This window comes from Brachycentrus maculatus, unplaced genomic scaffold (assembly GCF_059751285.1).
Source record: "Brachycentrus maculatus isolate JH-2025_06_01 unplaced genomic scaffold, ASM5975128v1 h1tg000055l, whole genome shotgun sequence".
Classification (NCBI taxonomy): Eukaryota; Metazoa; Arthropoda; class Insecta; order Trichoptera; family Brachycentridae; genus Brachycentrus; species Brachycentrus maculatus.
Window position 1 is genome coordinate 1,145,749 of NW_028280809.1, and position 22,385 is coordinate 1,168,133.

The window sequence follows — 22,385 nt, forward strand, 5'->3', positions numbered from 1 at the left end:
TGGCCTTAAAACATAATGAATTGAAAACTAGAAAAATAAGATTATTGATTAATATTTTAATTGAAAACTGAGTTATTTTATATGTACACATATTAAAAACAATGTTGTAAAATAAATTAAATTTTGTATGTGTCAGGTTATGGTTCCGTGGTTAGTGTCGCAGACTCTCGAGTAAGAGTTTCTGAGTCAGAGTCAGGTTCCGTGGTTAGTGTCGCAGACTCTCGAGTCAGAGTTTCTGGGTTCGAACCCACTCTACCACGATTGGATACCTAATTATAATAAATTTTGTGAAAATTTTATTTTGATGTGTTTTTAATGATAAAATACAATTAAGTAGACTTTAAAAATCAGTGTATGGTTTTAATATTTAACATATAAATTAAAATGAAGTTCAACAAACTAAACGCCAAATCTATAAATAAAAATACACTTAACAAAATGTACTTTATAGACAGTTTACATTATAATATTTTTGTTGTTGATATTACTATAAATGAATGTCATTCGTGTATAGTTAACATGCCATAACTAGACAAAACAATTGTCAAAAAATTGCTTTTTATGTGTTTTTTTTAAACAATAAAATACATCTTAGACTCAAAAAATCTGTGTTTGACTAACATTTAATACATAAATTAAAATGGAATTCTACAAATTTAACGCCAAATTTTTAAATATTTTTTTTTGTATTCAGTAAAAACACAAATATTTTACATTTAAAAAACGTCGGGTTGTGGTCCCGTGGTTAGTTTCGCGTACTCGTAAGTCTAAGTTTCTCGGTTCGAACCCACTCTACCACAATTTGATACCTATTTCTAATAATGAGCCGCTTGGGCTCACAGAAATAGTATGACATTGAAATATTTGTGTAAATAATAAATAAAAAAACAAATATTTCTCTTTTTTTTTAAAGAAAAATGGGGCATTGCGTGTTTTTCTCTTTCGTCGGAGTGCCCGTCGGCGAGACTGGAAGGCTGTCGGGGTACCCGCCCCCGCGAGGTGCGCACGCGCCGCCCGCGCGCCGCGACGCCCCGTGGGCCCGAAGGACGCGCGACGCATACGCCCACGCGACGTCCTGAGCCCAGAGCAGACAGGAGACGCTTGGAAGCGAGACTCTCAAAATTTGACAACATCCGAGTGTGTCCACTCCAAATAACTACCTTGTTCACTCCAAATAACTGCCAATTAAAGGTAATCATGTTCAATCATAACATGATTATCTCCATTTGGGAGTTAATATTTCTTTAAATTTTACATCTCAACTAAGATGAAGAAGAGTATGGAAGACAGGACAGGAGACGCTTGGAAGCGAGACTCTCAAAATGTGACAACAGTGTGTCCAAATACTTGTTCACTGCAAATAACTGCCAATTAGAGGTAATCGTGTTCAATCATACCATGATTATCTCCAATTGGGAGTGTTTTTTTTTAAATTTGACATCTCAACATAGATGAAGAAGAGTATGGAAGACAGGACAGGAGACTTTGGAATCGTGACTCCCAAATTGTATTTGGGTGACAAAATTCGAGTGTGTTCGAATACTTGTTCACTCCAAATAACTCCCGATTGGAGGTAATCATGCTCAATCATAACATGATTATCTCCAATTGGGAGTTTTTTTGACATATCAACATAGATGAAGAAGAGTATGGAAGACAGGACAAGAGACTTTGGAATCGTGACACCCCAATTGTATTTGGGTGACAACATTCGAGTGCGTCCAAATACTTGTTCACAAATCTGTATTATCCACAATTAGGAGTTTTTTTGTTGAAATCTAAACACAGATAAAGAAGAATATAGAAGTATGGGCATTTATAGGGCTTATTTTCGTCATAGGCTTAGTTAATTAAGTCATCACTTTACTAGGCGTTGTTTTTTTCCATTTTTGAAATATCAACTTAAATTTTTATTTCATGTATACATATAAATAGTATACATTCATTTAAAGAACAAGTTTAAAAGCATATTAAAAATATTTTTTTGCAGAGACCCACCAAGCCACCTTGTGCGTCTTGTCGGTGGAGTTCTTCTTCCCAATTATGACAACATTTCGAGGGTGTCAGAATACAAATCCGGATTACCTCCAATTAGAAGTTATTTTTTAAATTTATTTTATACATTTCAACATAGACGAAGAAGAATATGTAAAAATGTGCATGTACAAAGCTTAAACCCTGTAAATGCCCAGACTTTATATACACACATGCATGTGTGTGTATAATAATATAAATATGTATATGTGTTTAACAGCTGTTCCTGTAATTTTTAAAACTAGTATAAAATTACATGTTTGTACCATTTATCTTGGTTATTTTCTTCAAAAACTTGAACTGATTAGTTTCCACATTCCATTTCTTGACCTACAGTCTGTTCACAGTTATTTTACCTGTGGTTTTTTTTTAAATTATTTTTACTGCCAAATAAATAATAAAAAAAAAACTAGAGGTAAAATAATTGTGAAAAGACACACACCTACCCGTAACGTAAATATATGACAATTTTAAAAACATGTCTGTATAAAAGGAAAACCTTCGTTTCTAATACCTTAAGGCGGAGACTGATCGGGGCATTTCGTCGTAACATCGCTCGCGGCGAGCATCACCGAGCATTCGAAACCATGGATGGAGCGCTCGGCTCGGTGTACTGACTGCCTGAATACTCGCATCAAATGCTCCGGTCAGTTTCCACCTTTGAAATTCCTAAATTATCCACCGATTCCTCTTAAATATTGACACAATTTAGATTCCAAAACACACCTGTTTTTATTTACATTTGACAGGTAAAATAGGTTCTTTTAACAAACATTTATTTTTACCAAAATGTTAGTCCCATTTGTTGAACATAACAGCCGCTCATTCAATACTAAACACTGCTGACAGCTGCTAAAATATTGGAATATTGTTTACCCAAAAGCATTCCGAAACTAAATACTTTTTTTGTATTTTTATATACATAATTAAATATTAACAGAATTCGTGAAAAAGGAAAGAAATCTCCAAAGTTCTCGTACATAATTCCGTTTCTACATTAATGTTGTATTTTTAAAAAAAAAGTAAAAAATAAATATATCTAATAAAAACTTGTTGCTGTTATGCAATAAGTATTCTCTAAATATCATAAAAATGTAGTCGACTTTAATTTGCAGCGACCTTATGGGATATTTTATAAATACTTTTAAAATTTATGAAAAGGTTATTTTTTCAATACATTAATTTTACGTAGGTACCTAAAAATGCATACTTATTTGAAGTGCCTACACATATCCAACAATGTTATGAAGTGAACGTGTCTATAAAATTTGGCTACGTTCACTTTTATTTTAGTTCTATTTTGTGCCACGAGTGGTATAAATAGCGTAATTTTTGTAACTTCCGCCCATTTCTCCAGGCACGCGCTCTGCGGCGTATGCGTGTTGTGATAGTGCCCTTATATTTCTTTGAATTTGCCAGTTTAACTTGCAATTTTAGCAGCTTAGTGCTTAAAACGGTTACATTTTTTATCAATAAGTATTATTTTCTATTGAACTCTCAACATGTACGGAGCAAACCGTGGAATGGGTCAGCCGCAGCCGCAAAGGCAAGGCGGCGGAGCCAATAGACGAAATAACAGAAATTTTAACAACAGAAACTCGCGATTTGATCAACCTTATGGCGGTGGATATCAGAACAACAGGGGAATGACGTTCAATAACCAGGGCCCAAAACAGCAGGTCAAAGAGGTGAGTCGAAACTTTTCATCGTGATAAGCAAACCACAAAATGGCGGCCGAGCGTCGCTTGGCTTCGGTTCATTGCCTTCAGTTCATTGTCTTTTTAACATTTTTCTTCGGTTATATTTTCCCTTTTGTCATTATTTTGCCATAATTTATATTTAACATAACACGTGGACATTATGTGTGATGGCTTCATTTTCAAATATCACAGCATACGACTTCATGTGACCTATTAAATTGAGTCATTTCGCCATTTTGCGTGAAATCTATTCGGAAATATCTCAATATTAGACCACGTGGCAAAACTATTTTTATTTGTTTGTCGCCGGGCTTTTAACACGTGGTCCGGAATTATAGATGTAACGCGGAAGCGGTTATCCGTGCCCCTATTTTACGCCACGCTTTGGATTCAAATTAAGGAATTACAAAGTGCCAATATGTGGGGTATATAAAAACCTTCATCGAAGGAATCTTATTTATACTGATGTAGTATTTGAGATTTTATTAAAATGTAAGGAACACCCTTATTTATGTGTCCTCAAACATTCCAAACATGTGCCGCCATTTTTCTTGTGTGATTACCAACGAAGGTGGGGACTGACGCGGAGTCATTTTGTCGTAAAGTAACACGCTACGATGCGAGCATTCAGGCAGTCAGTACACCGAGCCGTGTGCTCCATCCATAGATTCGGATGCTCGCCGCCAGCGATGTTACGACGAAATGCTCTGGTCAGTCTTCACCTTAACACATAGAGGTGGGGATTGACCGGAGCATTTCGTCGTAAGTAACATTCGCGGAGAGCATTGAAATCAGTTGAAGTATTCTCAACGAGCTTGGCTCGCTGTACTGACTATACGAATGCTCGCATCGTAATGTTACGTTACACGAAATGACTCCGGTCAGTCACCACCATTACGATGCGTGCGTTTGTATAGTCAGTACAGCATTCCGAGTGCTCTGTCCATAGTCGGATGCTCGCTGCGAGCGAGGTTACGACGAAATGCTTCGGTCAGTCCCTACCTTAATATTTATCTTTAAAATAGAAGCTTGGTTAATACACTGCTTACATTTATTATCAGTTTAATGAAAAAAAGTCTTAACATCTTGGAATCAACTGGTTTATTTTGTCATATAACCGATATCAACTTTTCTAGATCAATGCAGTCTACTTAAAATAGTAGAACATACTCGAAAAATAAGATTAAATGCTAAATAAAATTCTCTCACTATCCATTCGCTCCACATGTTCATACCACCTTAAGGTGGAGACTGACCGTAGCGTTTCGTCGTAACGTAACACGTTACGATGCGAGCATTCAGGCAGTCAGTACAGCGAGCCGTGCGCTCCATCCATAGTTTTGGATGCTCGCCGCGAGCGATGTTTCAACATTATGTTATGACGAAATGCTTCGGTCAGTCTTCACCTTTAAAGAACTCTAATTTTTCCAATTGTTAATTTCAATGCTATGTTTTTAAAAAATATTCTTATAGCCCCTTTAATTTGCTTTATAGCCTGTGAAGCAAGTAGTGCCGCAGAATCAGGAGCCTGCCAAATTGGAACCCGTGAAGCAGGAAGTGGCGACACCGGTCCAGCAGGCCAAGCCCGCCGTGGTCCAGCAGCCCCAGAAGCCGCCCACCCCCAAGTTCTCGGCTCCCTCCACCCCGGTCCAGGGCAACCCTCCCGCCCAGAACCAGCAGCCCAACCAGAACCAGCAACCCAACCGGGGTCCCCAGCAGAACAACAACCGGCCCGCTCAGAACACCCCCCAGCAGAATAACAGTGCGGCCCGCCCCGCCCAGCAAGCTGCGGGACAGCAGAATCAGAACACCCCTCGTCCCGCGCAGCAGAATGCAAACCAGCAGAACACCCCTCCCCGCCCGGCGCAGCAGAACAATCAGCAAAATCAGCAGAACAACATGCGCCCGCCTGTCCAACAGAACAATCAACAAAATGTAAGTGTCGACATATTTTGGACGTGGGTTATAATATTTACGCCTGCAGACCGCTGGCGGCGGGACTCTGATAATTATTTACATATAGTTAAGACCGCAGCAGAGAGATTGGTACATAATTTCATGTAAAAACATTAAATAATTCTTTCTTTTCTTATTTTGAAATGAGGCGGGGCAGAAGGTAAAAATACCCTTCCTGTCCTTAAGCATCACTCGACCGAACGGGTAGAAATAAATGCCTTTTCCGTCCTTAGTGAGTTTTTTCAAACAGTTGTTAACTAGTTAAGATATTTACACACACTTTATTTGAACCCAATCTGCCTCCTAGATATTGATATGAAGCCAGCCATCTGCAGCTGTTTTAACAATAACCATTTCTGAAAATAGATCCAATATATGCGTTAAACTTTGTGGTTTACGCAATAAGACACTTTGTTTTTGTCATTTGCAGACACTGTTTTCATATAAGATTCACTTTTATGCGAATTTTTTATTCTAAATTTTGTTTAGGGATAGTTACTTAAATATTACAGAAGTTACTGTCTTTTCTGTGCAGAATGCTATTTGCCTGACGGCTAGAGCAGACTTTTCCCCAAATAAGTGACTGCAATAACAGTCATAAAGAATAACCCGTAAAGCATCTTATTTTTAGAAGCTTCTGCATGTAGGATAGTAATAGGATAGGGTATGGCAGGTAAATGTGAAAAATACATCACAGCATCCATACCAATTGAAAATAGTTATTTCTTAAATTTATTTTTTAATTGGCGGGAATCGAACCTGTGACGCCAATTCTGCCAGTCGTTAATATGTTGATGGTTTTTGCAATTCCAAAATTATGGCTAATTTTTTAAGGTCCAAATCAAAGATTTTTGTAAATTTTTTTAAATTTTAAATGGGTTAGTAATGCAAATGATGCTTTTGATGAAAGTAGTTTGAGTATTCACTATGATGCCATCTTATTTTTACTGATAAAAAAAAATTTTAAACAATATTTATAGCTTCTTGTTCCAAACATTAAAAATTGATTTGTTCTCGTAGGGACCACCCAAGAACCAGCCCAACAAGCCTGTCAATGCGAATGTGAACCAACAGCAGCAAAATGCGAATGCCAACAAGCCCCAGCAAGGAAATAAACCTCAACAGGCGCAGCAGAACAAACCGGCCCAAAACCAACAGTTCAACCAGAACCAAAACCAGTTCCAGCATCCGAACAGCAATTACAGCAGCACCACCAGCATCAACAAGGTGGGCCAGGAGGGCAACCAGAGGGGCGGGGGAGGCGGGCGCGGGGGGCGCAGGCAGGCGCCTGGAGGTGACAAGGGGGCGCCAGGAAACCGAGAGGTAATTATAGAAAATTTATTTATTTACCCCAGACATGTTAGCATTATTTCAAGTTTTTTTTTCATATGCTTGGTAATATAAAATGTTATGGGAAGATTAATCCACCCTAAGGAAGCATACTTGTATTTTACGAGGAATGTGTCGACATTGGGTGAACATTTTTTAAATTGAATTAACTCAATGAAAATCTGTTTTTGTTTTCACAAATATAATCATGATCTGATTTTAGATCCACCAATATTTATGAGGAATGAATTTACTCAGAATGTGCAGCAGCTTGAAATGTTTATTTTTGTTAATTACCAGTATGAAGCTTGGTTAAAGTCCTTAGAATCCATGATGTCGGGTGTGTTTAACCGTATTATGTTTCAGGAACATTTCATGATGTCCAAGTTGAATGAGCTGTCCGGTTCCATGGTGGACCTCCCCCCCCTGGACCAGACGGAGCAGAAGTTCTCGGGAAGGAACCGCTTGTACATCGGCAACCTGACCAACGATGTGACCGATGAGGAGTTATTGGATATCTTCAATGCTTATGGAGAGACATCGGAACTGTTTGTAAACAAGGAGAAGAACTTCGCATTCATCCGAATTGTAAGAACATTTATTCAGCATACTAATAATGCGGAATTATTCGCTAGTGTTAATTGAAATAGTTTGCCCCTATTTTACGCCACGCTTTGAACTCTTCATAGATTTGCAAAGTGCCAATATGTGGGGTAGATTAACTATAGCCTACTTTGAAGGAATCTCATTTGTTATACATATCATTTGAGCTTTTATAAGTAAAGTTAGGTACAAAATACTCCAAATTTGCAATTTTGTTAATTTAAAAAAGATGACACGTCATGTTTTTTTTAAATATGGTTACTAACTATACAAAATGATTGTAGGATTATAAAGCAAATGCGGAGAAGGCCAAGCGTGAGGTAGATGGTCGCATGAGGCGGGGTCGTCCTCTGCGTGTAAGATTTGCGCCGCACAACGCCGCCATCAAGATCAAGAATCTCACCCCCTTCGTATCCAATGAACTACTCTATAGAGCGTTTGAAATATTCGGCAAGGTAAGTTTACTATTTGCTGGGACCTTTCTTTACTATTGTATCCGGAAAGTAATAAGGTGTAATGGGCAAATATGTTATATCGCAGGTGGAACGTGCAGTCGTGAAGGTTGATGAAAGAGGAAAGTCTCTGGGAGAAGGCATCGTGGAGTTCTTCAGGAAAGCAGCAGCCATGGCAGCGATCCGCCACTGCAGTGAGCGTTGCTTCTTCCTTACTGCGTAAGTTACATATCTTGTCGTATTAACTCTCCCCAATTCACTTTTTTCTGATGCCTCATTTCTAGTATTGGTTCAGTGGTAAATTGGGTATATCAACTCACTCTGTTCAAAGTCACGACTGAATTTATTTCAGTTGCGAAACTAAAGAGTTAAACATTAGTTTAATTTGCTGTTCATGTTGTTTCGCGAAAATGTGAATAATTATAAATAATATGTCATTTGATTTCAGTTCCTTGCGTCCGGTTGTGGTGGAAATATCCGAGGAGGTGGATGAAATAGACGGATATACAGAAAAGGCCATTCCTCGAAGGGGAGCGCCGGAGTTTATCCGTGCCAGAGAAGTAAGTTGTTAAATCACTAGCATCCCCGGTACCGCCTAGATCATTCTGTTGTTCATTAGACTAATAAAATATAATTGTGTTTAGATTGGCCCGCGTTTTGCCGAACCTGGAAGTTTCGAGCACGAATACGGCACCAGGTGGAAGCAGCTCCATGAACTGTACAAACAGAAGGAAGATGCCGTCAAGAGGGAACTTATCATGGAGGAAGAAAAGCTGGAAGCCCAGATGGAGTTTGCCAAATATGAACACGAGACAGAACTGCTGAGGGAACGTGAGTATAAGCTTTGGTATTACCTCTGGATCACCCCCAAAACATTGCGGAATTTTACGCCTTGATAAATGAGACAGTAAAATTGGAATTTGGGGGATATTAACTTACCTATATAGGAAGCGTGATCGCTTGTGTGATTTTCGCGTCGACTTTAGGTATACAAATTAATTTCTTGGAAAATATCCTCGATGGTTTTTTTTCGCTTAAGGTAAAAGATTTATGTTTTTCCATTCAGAGCTTCGTCAGCGCGAACAGGACCGTGAGAGGCAGAAGCGATCGTGGGAGATGGCGGAGAGGCAGGCGGACGAACTGCGCGAGAAGGAGCGGGAGGCCATCCTGCGCCAACAGGAGGACATGGCATCACGCATGCGCCTGCAGGAAGACGAGCTCATGCGGCGTCAGCAGGAGAACACCCTCTTCATGAAGGTAAGCCTACCTAACCTAACCCCGCGCGACCCCCACTCAGTTTCATTCTGGGCCGGCCTTTCTGCCATCATAGAATTGCATACGGGGGTTATAATAAATTGTCCTTAGGAAGCGAGATTTTACTATGAAATTTTCGTGTCGACATTGGATAAAACATTTTATTTTTATTTTTACAATGGTCGTATCAATAACACACTTTACGAGTATTTTGAACATATTACTAATTATTGGTGGTGTTCCAGGCACAGCAACTTAACAGAATTTTGGATCAGCAGGAACAGGGACTGGGAGGTGGTCGCGGCTATGACAGCCCGATGGATGGGAAGAGGGGGGGATATGACAACCTTGGGGGCATGCAGATGGTGCGTACCTTCTATTAATTTGTCTTAATAATTCCTTTCAAGTAAAACAATATTTTTCATTATATTTTCTCATGTGATTGACACAAATTCATAGAATATTCCTTGTGAAATCGTAGACTGAACGGAAAGACTTATTTTATTAGTTTAACTACTTTATATTTATTCCATGTTGCGGGAGAATCTTTAATGTTATTTATATAGTTAAATTATGAATTGAGATCTTATCAATGATTTTTTTTAAGGGTTTCAAAATGTATTATTTTGGAAAAATAGATTTAAAAAAATAGTAGTGTAAAAGTCACAAATTTTCAAAATGTTGCATTTTTGCAAGCTCTCATTATGGCATTAAGTTTGATTTTTCTTTAGTAGAATATTTTTTTATAAAAATTTTCACCAAGAATTTATTCTCATTGTGATTGAAGTAAAATGACTTCATTTTTTTATGAACAAAACGTTTCTACTATAATATTACAAAATTAATTTGAAAATATTTATATACTCGGCTAAAACTAAATAGTCATTTCCTTGAAACCATTTTTTGTCACCTTTGTTAACTCGTCCCAGGAGCCGGAGGAATTCTTGTTAAGTGTTTCTGATTTTATTAAGAATGTAATTAGGCATTAAGATATTTATGTTAACCCTTTGACTGCGGGAAATCCTCTAACCAGATGGCCTTTCAGGTAAACGGGTTACTTTTAGCCACTTGCCTTTTATTTTAAAAAAACCTTCATTTATGCAAATTCATTCAGCAAATTTAAAAAATAAAAAAAAATCTAACAAAGGATGTGATACTTAATTTTGCCCTATTTGAAGTGACTAATGAATAATTGTTAATATCTCAGTAAAGTTTGGCTAATTCAAATGGTGCCATTTTCGGGAAAAATCTAGGTCACTAATACTACTTATACAGCTTTTGAGATTTTTCATCTTTAATTTTCATTACCCTCGGTTTATTACTTCCTATTTGGCATGTCTTACTAATCAAATTGTAAGCACAGGGCCATATAAATGCAAGGAAAGATTTTAAACGTGGATATTTTAAGCATAAGGAAGAAGTGCATTTTGATTTCTTAAAAAGAAATAGGCTGATTTACATTCGTGTTTCTACTTTTTAAAAATCTTTACACAATATGTAAAGTTCTGTTATTTTTTTATAAAACATCTAGGAATTTAAAAAAAAGATGATTATTTAAATCGCAAGCCTTATTTGTCCTTTCATAACATCCTTTGGTAATTTATAATTTTTGAATATACCCAAATTATTTTGGTTTGCCGCACTCAAAAGGATCCAATAATTTGTTAATGAATTGTGGTAAATCACCCATTAAATAAATTTCCTATTATCTTTTTATGCTGAATGTAATGCTAAAAAAATAATAAAAACTTATATTTTCAAATATCGTCTTTTCCTTCAGTAGAGCCACTTTGGAATATTTGAAAGACATTTGCGTATCATTTTAGTACTACTATCTCGGTAATATTTGTATATTTGAGCACTTTCTTTTTTGTATAGTAATCTTAATAAATTGAATGTCATGACGCCGGGAATGTCTTTTTGTATCGGGTTATTTAGAAATTAATGATTTATTTTAATTTTCCTTTTTTTTCTTTTACTTGATTCAAGTTGACAAAAATATAAGCTTGCCAAAAAATGGTTTCTAGGTTTCATGACGTAATTAATAAGTTTTGCACCCAATTTTATGAAGTACTTTTATCCATGCTGCGACTAATAATGATTGTATTGCAATATGATTTTCTCATTCCAATTGGAATGAAATATCCACCGATTATATGTATACGGAATATGACTTTCTTAAGTTATTCTGTCACGTAACTCTGCTCTATATACTGGTTGGCATCGAAGCCTTCATCGGTTCTATGTTTCTTCATCAAGACGTCTATAATATACTGTGATAATCACATTAAGTTGAATGATGGCTTTATTTTGGCTATTTATATAAATACACATTTATGTCATTCTGAAATTTTCCCCAAAAACTCATGAACTTACAATTTTAAGATTATGGTCGTTCTTTGGTTAAAATTTTAAGTGTAGTAATTTATTTCTACGTTTGGGGAGTACTTAAAAACAAATTACCAGTTTTTTTTTACTTATTAGAAAGTTCATTCTAACTTTTCTACAATATATTATTTGATTCAAGATATCCACAAAAAAAACATCATTTGCTAAAATATGAATGGATGTTAATTGTCACTTAGCAATACCAAAGATGATGCTAACTTACAGAACTCCATTACCTTGTGATATCAGTTATTGAAATGTTTTACTGTCACCGAGAAATTACAGATTATGATTTTTTATTATTTGCTGCCAAAAAGTATCTGGATACTTGTCACAGTGGCATTATTGTCAGTAAATTATTTATCTGGAATGTATGTAGCTCAGTTTGTTTGGCCAACTTACTGAAGCTTCATATGTTGTACGTGATGAATTTTATTAATGACAATAATGTTTTTTATCTGTGATTTGTGTCCTGTTTACCGTTTGCAGTTGAATTAATTAATGCATTTGAATCCACGTACATATAAGTGAAATTGTGTATATATCCGATACTATTCTGTATTACCACTCCCTAGAGATATGGAGAAAATAGGTATCCGTTTCGGCAGCGATTAAACACGCGCGGTTGACTTATCTAGGTCATGTTGCAATACCAATCTAGGTGGCAGGCATGCGTAAGAGTGGATGTGCGTTGAATATTGTGCGGGAATGTAAAGTATTGTCTGTAAACCCATAACATATAGGACTCGGCGTATGACTACGACTCGATGAGCGGCGGCCACATGGGGTATGAGGACGGACACCGCTGGGATTCGCGCCAGGAAGACTTCCCAAACAAGAGGCGGCGTTACTAGACTCCTGACACTATCCTTATCTCACTATCACAATTAGTGCTCTTCATTAGCAGATTACACTCGACTTTAGTTAGCTGATAAGTTTTAAAAATATATCATTTTACTCTGAAGATCGGAAAATTATTTAAGTTAATGTATCTAAGTACTGTAAGAATTAGTAATAGCTTTAGTTAGATAAAGGGTTTGTTCCGGCTTTATTGTGGAAGTGCAATCTCCGAGTGACCGAGTGACGAAAGCTGAGAGCGTGGATGTCCGGAGCGTCCCGCACTCGCGTTGGTGCGGGATATTTACATAGAGCCAAGTAACAAAATTTTATTTGGGAGATTTTGTATGACAGAATGAATGATTTGATGAATTTTTGTATGGTGATAATCAAAACACCTTTACTTGAAAGTATTTGTGGTTTAATTTAAACCACGCTTAACAGTAAGATAATGTAATCATTGAATAATAATGTATGTTTTTTTAAAACGTAATACACTACTTAATTTATATATGTATACTATTCTTTTATTTTTTTATAAACCACTCGCACTTCTGCTAATTAAATAGAAGACCAAAGTAAACGATGGTACATTTGGGTGGAGCAAATGTTCCGCCGATAAATAATTGTTTCTCTTATTTAATAAATTTATCTTTGTGACTAATTATTAAAATGAAATAAAAACACCTTCATAAAAATTAATAATAGTTAAAAATTTCTTCCCAATCCTGCAACTTGATTATAGTTTATGGCTCCGTCATGTAGTATTAATTTTTAACACAAACGTTGGTTGTAGTCGCAAGGACAGAAAATTCCGATATCCTAGACGGGTTTCTACACTTAAGATATAAAAATATTACATCAGAAAGGGCAAATGGAAATATCATTATCAACATTCATAGAAACATCAAATTTTCAAATATATACAGTAAAAGCTCATCAATTAAAGGGCTGAAATTTGAAAGTTAAAAAAAAATCAACCCATTCTACCTACTAACTCATTCTGTGATCGTTTCAAAAGTAATCATATATTTTGTTGAACAAAATAAGAAGAGCAGTAAATTGAATTGGTAATTCACATAAATTATTTTTGAAAATATTTATATACATGTTTGTTTAATTTAGGAATGAAAAATATAACTAAAGTTTTACATTCTTTCGTCGGTGTTTTAAATAAAAGTTTATTTAGTATGCGGATTATCAGCCAAGGTTGTGGGTTAATTTGCTGATTCGCCCATTCTGATACTGATAAGTTTTCTGTAATTTTTTTTATAATTTTATTCAAGATTTCAATTTGTGAAAGCCTTTATATGAAATTTTTTTATAATATTTTCACATTTTGCTCAAATTTGAATTATCGTTATTTGAATTAGTGAGCTTTTACTGCACTTTTTATTTATGTTTTTAATATTTAAAATAAAATAAGAATAAGTTGAAATTTTTAACATAAAAAAATAATTATTTAACGGGAAATGTGATGGGATTGAAATTGTGCAACATTAATAATGTTATAAAAAATAAATTGACTCATTTTATACAGCATTATACTTACTAAAACTAGTACAATAATTGAAATTGTTATTTTAAAATCCAGATTGACTATTACAGTAGCATTTGTCCTATTTTGATGTCACGAAAGATGCATACTGCTTATAAATGCCATTTGTTAAACACATATTTTATGCATATTCACGCAGTGAAATCCATACGTATGTAATTTTTGTCGAATGAAAGAGGCGGAAGTATTGGATTTATAAAATTATAGTCTTATAATCTTATAATGGACTCTATTCCTCAAATATGATATATTCCGAAAACGTGAAATAAACATTTCACAGCGCAGCAATCCTTGGATCAGCAAAATCGTTGCTTTACTGAGAAGTGCACTGTTTCATACGTGCTGGGATCTGATAAGCAATACAAATTGCTGACATTTGATTGTTTTTCGCTTTTATCCATTTAAAAAAAATATATTTGAAACTTACAAAAGTAAATGACAAAACATTCTGAGTAATGCTTTAAATTTACTCTTTGACCCTCGCACTGCTCATGTTTTGACATTTTTTTTACAAATATATAATACGGTAGTCTATAACAATACCTACTCTACACAAATGCATCAATTTAACATACATGTTTCATTTCACAGTAATTTCATGTACACCTATAATCTGTATACAGTTGGCATTTATTAAAATTTGACTTTATAATTTGTAAATCTACGTCTCCCGGGTCATGCTGTGGTCCCGTGGTTAGGGTGTTTTTGGATTTAATTTAGCTCTGCCACAACTTGAATCCTTTTTTTTTTACATACGCCTTTTGAGGCTTACCTGGAAATTATGACTAAAACTAAATTTATGGTTTAAATTTAACGATCTATGATGGCAGTTTTCTATTTTTTTTTTGTTAACCTGCCAGTTGGAGGAACCCTATCACCCTACAAAAGTTAGTCCCAAAAGGGTGTAGGTGAAATGTTGCATTCTCACCTATAATTCAAAATGTATTAAATCAAGTGTCGAGTTGTGGTCCCGTGGTTAGTGTCGCGGACTCTTCAGTCAAGAGTTTCTGGGTTCGAACCTACTCTACCACAATTTAATAACTATTTCTAATAATGAGTCGCTTAGGCTCACAGAAAAAGTATGAAATCGCAGTAGTTTTGTAAATAGTAAAAACAAATATTTCTCTTTAAAAAAATAACCTTTTGACTTCTTTCCGTAGTTTGGAAGTTTCATACAGTTATCTGTAATGATGACTAACCACTCATTAGCTAAGAGGTTAATATTTTCACTGTATTAACTGTGTGTATTTAGTTTTTTTCCGAAATAATCTTAACCAAATAATAAACTTCATTTATTAAGGTTTTGAATCACCCATTAAGATTATTTTTATGGGAGTATATATAATTTGCTAATGTTTCTAATCCATATTTTTTTAAAATTATTATCTCTTAGTAATTTGCGTTATTGTTCATTCTTTCATTAAGAATTTTTTTTTTGTTTTTTAAAAAAACCTTACGTTCCTTTTTTTTATATACCTTCTATAAAAATAATAATATTAATAATCCTATTCTAGCTCTAAAAGGTAATGTACATACCATTACAAGTGATTGCCAACAAAGGCAATATCACTCCCCTTGGTCGATATTGAAGTTGCATGGATCGCCCAATTTAAGAGTGCTCTAGGGAGCAAAATTTGAAAAAGATAACATGAAACCCTTTATAACTCCAAACTTCAAATGGTAAAATCTAGTAGTTGATTTGCTTCTTAGGTTTATTTATTTGATTGTGTATCTTTGTGTTCTGATGGGGTTACGTATTGCAGAAGAAGTCTTCGTGACTTCCATCCGAAGTTGAGAGTCGCTATAATGCCTATAAAGCCACCCTCTGCCTAACCGCATCTTACAGCCCAGGGGCTGAAAAAGTTTTGGAACTATACCACCTCTGCATAACAATGATGATGGCTGTTTAAAATATTATGTGTTTATTTTAAAAATCCCAGAAAACGATCTTTATAAATGTACATATTTTTCAATTTCCTTTTTACTAACCAAATTCTAAATTTTTTTTTTTTTAATGAATCTATGTCCTGCGGTTTAACTTAATCCATACAATTATTTCAATGCGGTGTTCTCGAATGTGGTTCGGTTAAATGCAAACAACTGTTGAATTTTGTGGGAACTCGTTTATACAATATCCTTTTGAAATCACCATCAGTTTTATTTGAACCTTGTGAATATTTTCTTGTGTAAATAACACTTACACAATCTGTTCTTTAAAAAGAGCGCCATGTTCGACCCTAATTTCTGCATTTCTTATATGAAACCCAACATGAACACGCGCTGTTTTGGACATATACACTATAATTCTTTTTAATCACTGATAGTGCATTAGTATTGGGGGAAAAAATGTGACCGCGACACTAAAATTAACAAATCTGATGATTTTTTTTTTCACGTTACGAAAATACTATGGACCGCTTGTGACCTTTTCTGTTTACCTTTATCCTGTGTATTTGTTTTTATATTTCAGGTTGGTGAAAGAATATCCCGATTATCTCTTGTTTTGTCTTCTCAAACATTTCTGTTAACGGAACTGTTAATAATTTGAGTACGTTTCTCAATATTACGGCTTATTTCTGGACTAAATGTATTTCTGCGACACTATGAACAACATAACCGACAAGGTTATTAATTTTTTCCTCGAATACTGTTTCCGAATATGTGATTATTTCGCAGAACATATCCTCGGTGCGCACGGTGGATATATTTTGTGAGAATCACTCGTTAATTTACTTGGATTGCAGTTTCATTTTGTGAATTGACTAATCAAGAAGTTGTTTTCTTACCAAATATTTAATAATGGAATTTTAAATATTTGGACTTCGTGGAATTGTTTGATTCCATAGAAAAAAAAAACCATTTTCGGCTACCGAAAGTAGCCTATTCCCCACTTCCCTCAATCAACTCCCTCTTTTATATTCTGGAAAATTGTTTCAAGTGATAAAAACATTTTTAATGGTTTCTAAATTCGTTTTGGGGTTCATTCAATGCTCTGAATGCGCTGAATTCTGTTGGGGAAATGATTTGATGGATTATGAACATGTTTTTCTTTCAGGACTTTATAGGGACGCTGAACATATAAATGTATACTTTAAGTTGTGGGAAAAAAATTAAACTATTGCATTCTGGGAAATGTAGACAGTAAAATCCCCTTTTTTTTAAAAAAATACTTAACATAATAAATATTTTGATTTCTGCACTGATCTTATGTGCCTGAAAAATGGACTGCTGCAAACTAATTTCTTAAATTGAATTTTCTTATTTTTATACAATAAATTTAGCTTTGTTTTTTTCTTTAAAAGGTCATCCCACAACAGGATGATAAAGGAATATTAAGCTCGTAACTCCAAATATTGATTTATTTTAAACTTTGGGGCATCATATGGGGGCAATAATTGATAATTAAATAATGATACTGTTTATGGACAAATATATCTACCAGTTTTTGGTCTCTTCTCTTGGTAAACATATGGATTGACGGTGTTAATCAGTCGGTTGGCGCCAATATAACTAGAAAAATAAATCTGAAGGTGTTACACGTAATGTATCTGCCACCGTGGAGAAGTTCAGGTGTCTCCGTTTATTTAGCGTCTGCCCTGTGAATAAGTAGGTGAGTGAAATATAATTTGTAGTAAAATTATGTATTACGGAATTTATTCTTATTTTAATTGTGGAAAAATATTTATCCGCAGTATTTTATTTATTACGTTTTGATATTTCTTATGCGGTTTTTGCCAATGTGCTCGATTTCTTATATTTATTGTTCTAACGTAGTTATGTATCTCTCGCTACACCTTCCTATTAAGGTAGTTTTATACAAAACACGTATACAGTGCCTGGTTCTGAATTATATTTTGACTGCATATGCTGTCATTTCACATTTTTTACAGCAAGGTTTGACAAAAATAAACTACTTGTTCATAAATGCAGTTTTAAATATTAATTATTTTAAATGAACAAATAGGTGATTCATCCATTTTCTAAAAACCTTTTTTTTTACTATTTATATTTTGTATGTATAATCGGCTACCTCAAATACGCATAGTTTGTATGTCTGCCTCCATAGTATAGTGGTTACCACGGTTTGGCTACCATGCTGGAGGTCCCAGGTTCGATTCCCAGGGGGGTTGAAATAAATATAAGCATTTTGTTACTCTTTTGAAATTTGATATTACCCTGGACTGGAACCTAAAACGTAGGGTTGTGATCACCTTGCTTTCATATAATTAACAATCAACTCAACATTGCATGAATTTCATGTAGTGCCCTTTGCACCATTGGGTGCACACAAGGATAGGAAGAAGAAATATGAATAATTTTCTTATAACCCCTGCTTGGATTGCAGAATGTGGGGATATTATTTTTTTTATTACATATTCCCAATGAAAAATACATTGTCCTTCAAATGTTCAATTCTACTATGTGAACTGACTTTATTATATCAATCGTTGAATATGTCGTTTTTATTGGGATGTCAACATGCTGCAATTTTTATAATTGTGAAATTTCTGAACTATTTATTTTTTTAAATGTATGCTTCGATAATATCGAGAAACGAAGTATGAAATACCTATAATATAAAACGGCTGTCTTATTTTATGTATATTTTTTATAATCTTCGTCTTTGATATATATATATCTTTCTATCAAGATAGTTCGTCATGGATCTGTTATTATAATGTGACGTAAGAAATACATTCAATGATTTGATTAGTTTTACATACAATAGTATTTCTTTTCAATCATTGTGCGTATTAGACGGTGCCTGACTGCCTACATCTATTATTTTTACTACAACTGTGAACAACTATTCTTCATCACCAAAGTATGTAGTTGCTACTGAATGCGAAATCCCAAAATATTATATCACCTGTAAATATTAGTGGACGGGCTTAGAGTTGTGATTTTTCATTGTGTTTGTTAACATCTCAATATGTTGACTGCTATGTCGTCCATCAGTGGCTGACACTATATACCTTATTATGGACTTCATATTTGAGCTGTCACGCATGCACACTGTATAAATTCATCAATTGTAATTCAGAGTAGACACTATTCCGCACTCGCGCCGACAAAGTTATTGACAAAAACTCCATCTTTTGAATCGTTCCAACTGCGCCGAGTCAGTTACCCGTGTCGGACACGTGAAAAGACTCAATAATTCGCTTTAAAATCATATTTTCAAATTGTTTACTATATTGGCCTTCTCTCGTATACCCTATGTGTCACATTATTATAATATATCTCTTTCTCGCAGTCTCGTTGACTGTTAATTTTTTTTAAAATATGAAATAAAAATGTGCTGAATGTATCGAATAATTTGATTTTTGTGTTTTCAACAATACTCCGGTAATTGTCAGTGTGAATTGACTGGTTATTGTTTTTATCGCATCTTAATAATATATCAACCATATAATATTTTCACAATGGCAATATTTTTTTTATCCTTTCATCAAGAATTATTACAATTTTTCTTTTATTCAATTCTGCCTAGAATTTATAGTTATTTTGTCTCAAGTTTTTGTGAAGCCCCCCTATTTATTATTGTCAACATTGAGACACAATTAATATGAAAATATCAAAAAATTATTCACATTATTTAAAATCTAATAATATATATAATAATTTACTGAATTGGTTGACTTATTAATTTTTGGTAAAAGAGATTTTATAGTCATCTTTCATTTATATATTTTTTGCTCATAGTTAACAATGAATGACTTTATAACGCATTCAGTAATTTATTTTTTAAACTGACTGAAACATTTGTTTTTTGGACCCAAAGCCTTGACATAACTTTTGTTTTGCAGATTGCTATCCGTTGAGCAACTGGTATAACATCTGTGCTGAATTTATTAAAATGGTAAGTACGAACAATTATAGATCTTTATTGTTTTGAATTTTCAGTTTCAGAGTATCAAATAGATAGATTTGAAAAACTACAAAGTAACTGCCGAATCAATTGACCCTTTCTGGTCCCCCAAAATTAAAAAAAAATCTAGGTAGACAGTTACATTCCAATTAGAAAAATATTTTGTCCTCTGCTCCACATACTGTTGTAATAGATTCGAGTGACAAAAATGTAAGCTTGGAATTTAAATAAATAATACTAATGATAAAAAAAACGTTGAATAACATCCGACATAGGACCTAAGAGGAAAAATCGATGTCGAATGAGATTCGACATAGGACCAGTAAGGGTTAATGAAATTATTTATTTTAACTCATATTTTTTTATATTGTTTTTCCCCATCATAATAATGATGCTGTTACAGTCCATTTTGATTACAGATTTGATTTTCCTTGCAAACCCTTCCCTTACAATTCTAAAACCTTCCGCGTGTTTTGGTGATATGCATTTTGTACACCATATGAAAATGTGGTTTAAAAACAGGAAAAATGTGAATATTCCTAAATGTTGCTTTTATTGACCATAGTTGAAGTTGAAATGTAACAATTTTGTTATGTTAGCTCTGGTATTATTTGAAAATGAGAAAAAAAAATATCGCAAATAACCGCAACCGTTGGCGTAGCGACATGACCGTCGCGCAAGACGATCTGTGTGCTACTGAAGTGGTAAACAAGTTACAACATGCATGTATACTTACAGAGCACTCCATACGCGCACACACAGAAACGTTTGTATAGTGGTGATTTTATTCCCGATTTTATTCACCAATTATTTACTTCCGTCGCTGAAAATGAATAACTTTATAAAATAATACTTTCATGTAATACATAATTATTATGAAGGAATTCAAAAATTCTGGGCCCGTATATTATATTTTATATTGATATTCTCATTTGAAAAGTCGAGTTGTAATAAATACATCACTGGGAGGGGAAGGTTAATCATAATTGCCTGTTTATCTACATATTCACATCTCTTTTTTCCCTTTCAGTAATGGACTTATTTCCTGATGAATCATCCCGTGACTTGTTTAAGGTAAGCAAAGTATTCACAACTCATTATCAAACCTCATCTGGAAGTTTCTTAAATGTAAATGATGATATTTCAATATTTTTAAGTCTTCTTTTCCCGTCATATTCATGATGCTGAGAAATTATATTCTGAAGTTAATATTCTTTTTAACTTTTGCATCAATATATTTGAAATATCTTACTAATAATTATTATTTGTTCACAGGGAGTGGAGTCCGGATGATACGAAGATGCAGTTAGCGCTATGAAGCTATTGGCTAAGGTTGATGATACTAAGGTAATTAATATCATTGTTTTTTGAAATAATGTTAATTTGTTTCTTTACAACTCTTGACTTCCTTAAATGATGATAAAATGAAAATAATTAGCCGACTTTTGTGCTGACGACAATACTTTTCATACCCACAGCGCTCTGAAGATTTCTTTGGAAATATGGTAGTGAATGTCAATGTAACAAACGTGTTAAATATGATTTTTTTCTTCTTGCAGTGGTGGAGAATTATCCCTGGATGTTCAAAGGGGCTGCATAGATAGAAAAATTAGAAAAACATGTAAGTAAAATATTAGTTTAAATCAATTTTTGCTTGTTGAAAACATTTCTTATCTCTCGAGTAGTTTCTTTACACACATATTTGAAATCTTCTTAAGAATTACTTTTCTTCATTAGGTGCGGGTTCTCAAAATGATATACTCTGAATATCTTTAATGTCTTCTGGAGAGTTAATTTTCTTCAGCACATTCTTGGGTTTCTTAAAGTAGAATACTATAAAAATAAAGTAAAATCAAAAGGCTTCTGAAAAATGTTTTCAATGATGATAAAAATTACCGTTTGAAGTTAATGATACTAATTCATGGCTGCTTTTTTAAACTGACTTTCTAAATATAAATTTTTAAAGTTACCCTCTGCAATTCCCAAATTCTAATTATATATTTTTTTACAGTTGCCTGCACCTTCCAGTGGTATAGCTGAAATGCTTGAAAGATGTTCGCTGGCAGATGTAATGTAAGATATTTCAATAAATATGTAACAGAAAGTAATAAAATAAAATGATGATAATAATTACCGTTTGATTTAAATGATACAATAGCATGGCTGCTTTATATTCTGATACAATTTAAATGCAAAATGTTGTTATCTGAATTTTTATGAGTTTCTTAAGTATTCTTTTTTTTCACAGGTTCAAAGTGGGAGAGCAGCCTCAAATTTGGGACTGCATTATGCTGAATTTGATATTTTAGTAATACAAATAAATTATATAATTAAAATGTGCATTTTATTTTTCCCATTTTTTTTACCACTTGTTTAAATCATTTAAATTAAATGTCCTGGTT

At 34.1% G+C, this 22,385-nt stretch overlaps 1 protein-coding gene across 6 annotated transcripts; it reads left to right on the plus strand.

Annotated features, from left to right (window-relative positions):
- The first annotated feature begins 3,377 nt into the window (after nucleotides 1-3,377).
- On the plus strand, nucleotides 3,378-22,319 carry LOC148311862 (uncharacterized). Of its 6 annotated transcripts, none has more exons than XR_015839306.1 (16): nucleotides 3,378-3,722; nucleotides 5,229-5,669; nucleotides 6,711-7,013; nucleotides 7,386-7,607; nucleotides 7,907-8,077; nucleotides 8,163-8,293; nucleotides 8,523-8,634; nucleotides 8,719-8,905; nucleotides 9,141-9,331; nucleotides 9,574-9,693; nucleotides 19,922-19,974; nucleotides 21,014-21,057; nucleotides 21,259-21,330; nucleotides 21,543-21,604; nucleotides 21,995-22,056; nucleotides 22,232-22,319. XR_015839306.1 is itself a non-coding variant. In XM_088278083.1 (11 exons), the coding sequence occupies exons 1-11, from the start codon at nucleotides 3,537-3,539 to the stop codon at nucleotides 12,568-12,570; spliced, it is 2,175 nt and encodes a 724-aa protein (XP_088134209.1). In that variant the 5' UTR covers nucleotides 3,378-3,536; the 3' UTR covers nucleotides 12,571-13,251. The 6 variants fall into 6 exon arrangements, 3 of the variants coding, with proteins under 3 accessions (XP_088134209.1, XP_088134210.1, XP_088134211.1); XR_015839307.1 differs by having other exon boundaries at nucleotides 9,604-9,693; XR_015839308.1 differs by having other exon boundaries at nucleotides 9,607-9,693.
- The last annotated feature ends 66 nt before the right edge of the window (nucleotides 22,320-22,385 follow it).